Below are 8835 nucleotides of genomic sequence, written 5' to 3'. Positions count from 1 at the left end.
AGATATTTCCCACCAGGCAGGATAACAAAGGCTGCCTACCTGGCCTCATCCTGAGAGAGCAACTCAAATTGTCAGAGTGAATGTGAAATGTCCCTAGAGTATGTCCATTATGGAACATACAGACACAACACTGCTAAAGTTCACTATTGAGCATGTTAAATCAAATGTATTTTAAAAGTGTTGCGAACAATGAGCCATTTTACTTTGGGTTATGTGCCTGACTATTTGTTGGCTGGGTGCAGTAACTTGACTGACTGAGTTCCCCTTGAGACAGGCAGCTGAGTGGTTCCCTCCTGTTTCAGTCTGGTGCTAAGCTAAACTCTCCTCTGCTCTGCCAGAGAGAAAATGCCCATATTTCCCAAAGTGTCTAACATGTTGCTGATAATATGGGCCTACCTCTGTACTTCTACTTATGTAGAACACTTTTGGAGTATCTTACGAACCTCCCACCATGCATTTTTACATTGTAACTTACATTGAAATGAACCGCTACCATAACCATGAAGCTGGAGTGAGTTCAACTAAAAAGCAGGCTATACATTTGAAATCATTTATTATAGCAAATGCCAACTAACCAACTTGTCCGACAATGGGCGCAGTTGCTCTCAATGACATCACTGGAGTGACAGGGCAGCCGTGTTGGGGGGGAGGAGGAGGAGGAGGATCTCTCCCCATAAGTTTACTTTGCCCTTTGCGGGAGATGAGATTGAGCCTCCTGAAACCCGCTGCGAGACGACCAGGGCCGTGGGAGGAAACTCTGAGCACGCTGAAATCGGCTGAATTGAGGATTATCTGCGGGTCATGGACGGTTTCGTGTAGCGGACTTTTCTGTGCGGGTTCCCGGGTTGTGCGCCTGCTGCAGAGTTGACCGCGCAGTGCGACTCCAGGCGGCTCTGAAGGAAACCATATCTGGTCAAAGTATTCGTTGCTGTCACCCAGCGGGACCGGTCGGCTATAAATAGCGCTGGAGGAGGTACGGAAATAAATGCAAAAATGATCCCGCAGGCTGTAAAAGAGTCAAATTAGTTAAGATCACAGGGTTAAAATAATGTACAGGACAACGCTTTTTAGAAAGGTCTGAGGAAATAAGTTTCCATGAGGTCACTGACAGTAAAGGGGGGTTTCTCTAACTGATGAATAGTTTTTTTTTGTGTGTTATTTTACCTCCTGTTGGACAATGTTTTATTGGCTGCTGTAGACTTCCCTCTTAAAGTAGTGGCACGCTGCAAGTCCTCCAAAGTCCTGCACAGATAGGATCCTGACTCAGTTTGTATCATGTACAGTAGCTGTGTGGGGGTCCTTGATGCAAGACATGTTTTATTGTAACTAATGCCAGTGATCCAGTAGGTGAGTGTATTACTTATGCTACTTCATAGAGTTGGCCTCTTAACCTCTATGTACAAACTATAGTCATGTTTTAAATCACTTTAAATGACATTAACTTAACGCAAGTAGAAAATGTCAAACCTTGCACAATAAGGATTTCAGTCAACGAGTGAAGTGTGTGCTGTGAGATGCAACAGTTGTGTGCTTGTCAGTTACTCTGTGACCTACTTACACCACTGTGGATTAATTGGAGCTTGTTAAATTAGGGTTTTCTAGTGAGTTTTAGTTTTTGCATAGCCCTGCATGCTCTGTTATTCACTGCGGTAAAACCTGAGCCTGAACAGCATCTTTGGTCATCCCTCTACATGAGCTGCTTCACAGTGTGTCACCATCTGAAACATGCATACATGCATTCATTCAAGCCTATTGGATTACTAATGTATCCCATCAGCAGCTACCTTGATATGACACTGATTAATGAAGTGACACACGTATGACGTTTTGACCTCTGCAGAATCCACAAATGGTTTGACCTCAGGACTCCACACTGGTCCCCAAAGTGGAGGCTTCAGTTTCTTCAGCACTTAAAGTTGGTTAGAATGAGAGAACGTCTAAAAGTGGCTGATCGTGACTTTATCTCTACCGTTACCTCAACTTCACATGTGACAGTAGAACAAATGTTAACAACTATATATGAAAAAGAAACTTTGTGTAGTGTACTGCATTCTGTCAGTGCTCAACCACTACAATAGTGTACACCCTTGTTACTGTTGCTTACCTCAGCCCCATGAATTAAATGGGGCAGAGGAAAGCAGACCAGTTGCCTCTCAGCTGTTTTCTACTGAGCCATTTCAGAGATCTGTGCAATCCCAACAACTGCCATCTTTCTAAATAGTTCAGACAGACGCCGTACACATTTCACAACTGCTTCAAGTCGTATACCACTGAGCCACTGAAGGTAAATAGCATAAAGTATGATGGGATTCTGTAGATCCTTGTAGGAATATTGTGGGTATTTTTTGTTACCAGGAAATTTTAAAAAATCCTATTCGACCCACTGTTAATCCCCAGATTCACCTTCAAACCTGCAGTTAGCATCTTGAGTTTGTTAGAGGGCTTATGTTTTTATCTGAATCTTATCTGAAAGATTGTTAAAGTATGTACAGATGTGTGGAGGATAGTGTCGGCCCACCTACATTAAGCTCCTAAATTAACTGAGTTTGACCTAAGCTCAGAGAACAACAATATATCTTGGACTTGGATTTGCATGAAACGTTCACACGCCACTTACTGCACATGTCATTTTTGTCACGACAGCGTAAGCTCTTTGATGTAGAAGTCCACTGCAGAGCCTCTCGCTGCGTTTTATGTGCTGATTTATTGGCTGTAAGAGTTTTTGGCCACTCTGAGAGCATGTGTGAGTGTTACAGAGATTTGTGTGCATTTCACAGCTGAAAGACTCACAGCTTCTGTAGGGTTTATGTTTAAAATCAAAATGGAAAATAGTTGAGTAGCTGAACTGGAATGAAATTTGGATGTAAAGCAGATATTTTGTTCTTTTTATTTTGTTTTTTTAGATTCCTGAATTTCTGAAATTTTGAACTCTTCTATTTAATTGTACTGTGAGAGAGGCTGAGACCAGTTGCCATGATATATCAGTTTGAAGGTTTTACACACATCAAACTTGATTAATGATCCTGTATCAGTGCTGCTATTCTTAGAGGCTTGGGGACTGGACATGCCTAGTTTAAGAGGGCAAGGGTCAAGTCGAGTGTTGATGACATTTACAGGGTACATTCTGACTCAGGTCATCTTTAGCTGTCTTTCCTTTCTGCCCAGTGAATGTTCTCCAATGAAGCTGAAGCTTGTAGAAACATTATAAATACAGGCACGGGTCTGTTTGATATCATTAGAGCAGCTCGGACTCTTCCAGCAGACTTGCAGCGTTATTTGGAGTTCAGCCCAGTTCTTCATCTTTGGCTTTGGAAACTTGTCTTGTCTTGGAGCTTAGAGAAAGCAGAACAAAAGAACGGCACGCTTGACCCCACCTTTTAGGAGGCTAGCCAAAACACACTTGCTGACATGCTTAAAATCAAAAGAAACATTTGTTCTCCTTGAATACAGCGTCTTCTGCACTTCAACCCTTTCTGCCTAATTTGAAGACATTCTCATCCTTTGATGCTGGCTCAGTAAAGTTATTATTAATGTTTTCATGTGGACATCTTATCAGCAGCAGCTCACAACACATTTCAGACCATAACCCATCGTTTTAAGGAACCAGGACTTGGACTTGGCTTGTATAATGAGCGTTCAGTGCTGTGACCCAGAAATGTTCCGCTGCAGCTCATCCATCATCAGTCATCTGGTCCTGCAGCCAAGACTCTGTCGTCAAATGTAGTGAATTAGAGAGAGGAAAACAGACCTCCAGTCTGTCTACACTGTCAGCGGAGACGGAAAGCATGAGAAGAACACTTTTCCGGACAAGACATTTGGTCTATCCGGGGGGGTCACTTTTATACTTTTCTGCAGAGTGCTTTGAGGAAAAAAAGCAGAGCAGCACTTCTGACAGTGATCCATGGCAGACGGGTCAGCAACAGGATATAGATCTGTGAGGAAATGGAGCGTTAGTTTAGACAGAACAGGAGGAAAGTTGTTGATCTAGGTGAAGGCGTGTCTGCCGTTTGTCCGTATACTTTTGCTACTGCAGCAAGTCGAACATGTTAGTCGCCTAACCATAATTGTTGAGGTGATTTGTGAACATTGGCAGATTAAGCATATTCACCAGCTACCAACAGGTCACACAGTCAGAACAGCCATGTGTAGGTTTTCCACCGTCTCTGCCCTGGTATCCATTTTCAAAATGAGTATTAGAAAACATCAGAGAACCACCACAAATCTTTTTATTCAAGTGAAAGTCAGTCAGTGTTGTTGTGGCATGTGAACCAGTGTAGTCTATAATCTACATACACATAGAAAAAAAAGTTATAGATGGACGAGGCAAGGTTGCCTCCATTTTGTCTTAAATGACCTGTTTTTGAATTGGGCTCATTACAATGGCCAATACTCTTGTAGAACCTCATTACTGCCAGGTGCTGCCATAAATCACTCCATGTAGTCATTTATGGACCAATACCAACATTTTCAACATCATCAACATCTCCAACCAATTGTTATAGCTTGGTTTTCTGGGAAATAACCACTCATATCATTATGTTAAATATAAGGCCGCAACTAAGAGCCAGTTAGCTTAGCTTAGCACAAAGACTGAAAACAAGGGGAAACTACTAGCCTGGCGCTGTCTAAAAGTAACAAAATCCACCAACCAGCACTTCTAAAGCTCACTAACTAATATGGTATATATCGTCTTTGTTTAATCTGTACAAAAACTGAAGTGTAGAAATAATGTCTGTTTGTATTATGGGAACTTCAGTGGCAGCCTATTTCTTGGCTGTGAGCAGTTGCCGGGCAACCAGGGCAGATTCCAGGAAGTTACTGCCAAGAAATAGTCTCGTACATAACCCTGGTTGACTTTGGACAGAGCCAGGCTAGTTGTTTCTGACTGTTTTCAGTCTTTATGCTAAGATAAGCTATCTGGCTCTGCTTGATGTAGCTTTATATTACCTGTACAGACATAAGAGTGTCATAAAATGGCAAAAAAGCAACTAAATGTACATGTATTTCTCATAATGTCAAACTTAAGAGCGACCCTGAAGAATTCTAGCTTAAATAATCGCCCTATAAGGAAACTTGAAATTAATCTTTTACTTGCAAGCCAAACACCACCACATGCAATTTGAATAGTAAGAGGAATGTGAAATGGAAAAATGAATCTTCAGAGTATCTGCAGTGTAACAGCATCAGCTGGCTTGTAAAGGTTACGTACTTACACAGGTATGTCGGATATGGTATTGAGAGGAGTTACTCAAAAAAACTGCAAAACAGTTTTTTTTACAACATGACATAAAAAATGAAAAACAAAAGTTTCTTTCCAAGCCTTCCATACCTGTACCCAGTTACTTAAGGAAGAAACAGGCAGGAAAATGAGAAACAGGAAAGCAAGCGGTGGAATATGATGCTTAATTTCTTTCTCCATAGATCGCTACTGCTTTTTAATTCTGAGAGCTATTAATCCCTCTTCCCTCTGCCTGTGCTTCCTCCAGGTTTTCTCTCTTTCCCAGGAGCGCTACGGGCACTTGGCTGCCTTTGCTGTCACTTTACCCCTAAAGTGGGGGTCGTTGAGGTGAGTACAGTAAATTTTAATGGCAAAGAGCAACATCAAGGGACATTGTGATTTTGGTCGTTTGGCAGTTGAGCATTAAAGTCAGCCCAGGTCCTTCAAACACAATGTTATTTCAACATCAGTTGCATACGTGCTCTCTTCTCTTTCTATCCGCAGATATAGATTTTCTTCTCAAAGCCCAGGGTCTTGCAGGATCTTGATCTCCTACATTTTGTCTCTCGTCTCAAGGGGTTATTGAGGTGAGGGAACAATTTAAATACCTCTCAGATCCCTTTGTGTGTTTGTACAGTATAAATTTACCTTGAACAGAGAATACTAGACAAGAGATAATGATGGTTGCAGTAAAAGTTTGGTTTAATTGTTCATTATTATATCACCTCAAGCAGTTGATATTGATTGAAAGACAATGTGAAAGCACAATTTCACGAAGAAAGTTGGCGAAAATATATAGTTTCTATCCAAATGTTAATGTTATTCTACTTGAAATCATTCCATTCCAGTCAATATTGTGGATATTTATTATCATGTAATCCACTTTAACAGAAAATCTAACCACAACTCTTTTTAGGAGTTTGTATTCATGTCAAGTTGACGTGGCATTATGTGTGTCCAGGTGTGCTGTCCATCATGTCGGTGATGAGGAAGGAGATGGAGAAGTACAGGGACATAGACGAGGACGAGCTGCTGAAGAAACTGTCGGAGGAAGAGCTGCAGCGATTAGAGGATGAATTAGAGGAGCTGGATCCTGATGTAAGTTTATAATTTAAATTCCATATGGAGGAGTTTCTGTCACATTGTTGATGCCAGTGGAGAGTGATGTGGCTATAGTCTTAACAGAGCAACCTATACTGCAGTATGCCTTTACTATAACTACTTGTCTGTGTTTTCAGCTGAATTGGTGGTAATTTCTGTTTCTAGACAGTAAAACTGTGTTTGTGAGAAGTGTGTTTTAATGCACTTGAACATACTCATGACTAAATGGCAGTTAAACGGTGTCCACAATATTGATACAGTGGCAGCTGATGGACTGTGTTTTAGATGTTGTGTAGACAAAACCAGCCATTTCCAAACAACAGGCAGTTAGTGTTACTGCTCAATGTGACCGTTTATGTTCTCTGACTGTAATCAAACCAAAGAGGATGTGTGAAATGTATATGATGACCAGTCTTTGGTTTACACAATATGTATGTTTACTGAGAAAAAAATTGATCTATCTATTCGTTGTTAAAGTCATTAATGAAGTAAAAAAGCCAAAAATTGGTGGTTCCAGCTTTTCAGATATGAGACTCTTACTGTTTTACATGATTATAAATTGAATTCTTTTGTTTTTTGACTGTTGGTTGGACAAAACAAACTGAGCATTGGTTATTAAGGCTGAAGTGAAACTGAACCACTGACAGATTTTACTAGCTTTGCTTCTTTTTAGTCACATTCTTCCCTATCATTTACAGTATTTCTCTATTTGTATTAAGTCTATAGGAGACATGGTGGCATATCATGCAAGTCATTGTGCTACAGTAGGTCCAGTACATCAGTTACACTTTTGTTTAGTTTCTGTTGCTTCTTTATGATGTGTTTATTTCTGCATTTGATGCATCCACAGCCAGCATCACGCCCTCAGCGATGCATCATGGGTCGAGATGACAGCAGTTGTAATAGTTTTCTGATGAATGTCTAACTGCTCCAAAAGAAACTGGATTCCCCCTCAATGCCAAGAGAATGACTGGAAGGGCATAATGTGCAGTACTCAGTGTGTGTGTGTGTGGGAGAGACTGATGCCAGCAGTGACTGACCGGAGGGACTCCAATGACGTAAACAGCAGAAACAGTGAGAGGCAGTGCGTGCATGCTTACCTTGTTTGTGCCTGTTTATGAGGGTAACCTGTTACACAACAGTTAAGTGCCCTTGTGCTTCGAAACACACTGAAACCTTCCCAGCAAGGCTTCCCACATCAGTTCCAGTAACCCTTTGAAAAAGTTTCATCATGTTGGGAAAAAACAGCATGTCTGCCAGCTGTACTGTGATTGCAGGAAGATAAATTTATTGTCAATCATCAAGAGAACATTTGTGTTTTTAGTACATACAGTACTGCCTTAGTCATTCAGTGTCAAACTACAACTTGGACTGGTTCATACTGTTTACTTTCTCTAAGACACCATGGTATCATCCTAAAGTGAAAATTGACATAACTTAAAAGGTCTTGTGTGTAGGATTTAGTGCCATCTAGCAGTGTAGTTGCAAATTGCAACTCCCTACTTCACCCTAGCAACTACAGTGTCTGCAAAACACGTGAAAAACACAAACGAAAACATAGCTATGAATATTATATTCCATTTCTGCTAATGGATCCTCCTGAATGTTACACACTGGACATTTAAAGCTGCACTAGTTTATATTGTTACCGAGCATTTTCAGTCTCTTTCAGCACATTGTTTGTGCGTTCTACGGCCTGCACTTCACAGTTGGGTTCACAGTCTCAACTCAACTGTTTTTACACAGCAGCAGGAGTTCTTGGTATTCGGCCAAAAAGGCTCAGCATGAACTACTGTCTACGCTATTCTGCGCCCAGCACCAAACAGCTAACCAAAGTTAGGAACTAGCTAGTAAAAATAGTAGAGGGGCAATTAGCAGGCTAAATTTAGACATATTGTTTCCCCTAGACTTGTCTTGCTAAGTTTTGCCACAATCCATTTTTTAAGGTTATAACATACGAGTGTTACGTTTACAGCTTGTTTCGTGGCCCAAAAAATCTGGTTAGTAAGTTTGATCTTAAAGTTAGCCGCAGTCTTTGTTCATAGAGGCCATGTGCTGTTACATTCATATGCTCACGGATGCTGGGGGGGAAGAAAGAGCGATACAAGTAGAGTGTAAATTGAGGTAGGGGTGGAATGACAGAGGAAAGTAGCAGTTAGAAGCGGACAGGAGAGAAAGACGTCTCCCATGCTGCGTAAAAATAACATTACAGGGAGTTGTGCCCGGGTTACTACCGCTGGAAAGAACGTGCTGGACAAAAGCCTTGCAGTGATGGGGTGCATATATTCCCGGATATACTATACAATACAGCGTAAGTCTCTAAAGCATTTGATGGGGCCCACTAGCTGGAAGGACCTGGAATGGGAGATGGACTTCCAAAGAGTACATTTCAACCAAACAAGGTGTGTAAATGTGTTCTGAACTGTGTGAATTGTTTGGTATGTTTTTGAAAATTGTTTGCTGTTTTTGCTATACTTGGATAAATCTTTGAAAGCGAGAGAGTGAGGAGAGAACAG

At 41.1% G+C, this 8835-nt stretch overlaps 1 protein-coding gene across 1 annotated transcript in view; it reads left to right on the top strand.

The window, feature by feature from the left end:
• Window positions 1-628: 628 nt before the first annotated feature.
• tmod1 (tropomodulin 1) overlaps window positions 629-8835 on the top strand; it is a 21464-nt gene continuing 13257 nt past the window's right edge. The window contains exons 1-4 of the mRNA XM_035660854.1: window positions 629-973; window positions 5487-5566; window positions 5723-5805; window positions 6180-6316. Coding sequence (XP_035516747.1) covers window positions 6194-6316 — 123 coding nt within the window. The 5' untranslated portion in view covers window positions 629-973; window positions 5487-5566; window positions 5723-5805; window positions 6180-6193. The remainder of the gene's footprint in view (window positions 974-5486; window positions 5567-5722; window positions 5806-6179; window positions 6317-8835) is intronic.

This window comes from Morone saxatilis, unplaced genomic scaffold (assembly GCF_004916995.1).
Source record: "Morone saxatilis isolate NCDOM2014 unplaced genomic scaffold, NCSU_SB_2.0 Contig17, whole genome shotgun sequence".
NCBI lineage: Eukaryota > Metazoa > Chordata > Actinopteri > Moronidae > Morone > Morone saxatilis.
The sequence above is the reverse complement of the archived record's forward strand: the minus strand, read 5'-3'. Positions and strand labels throughout refer to the sequence as shown.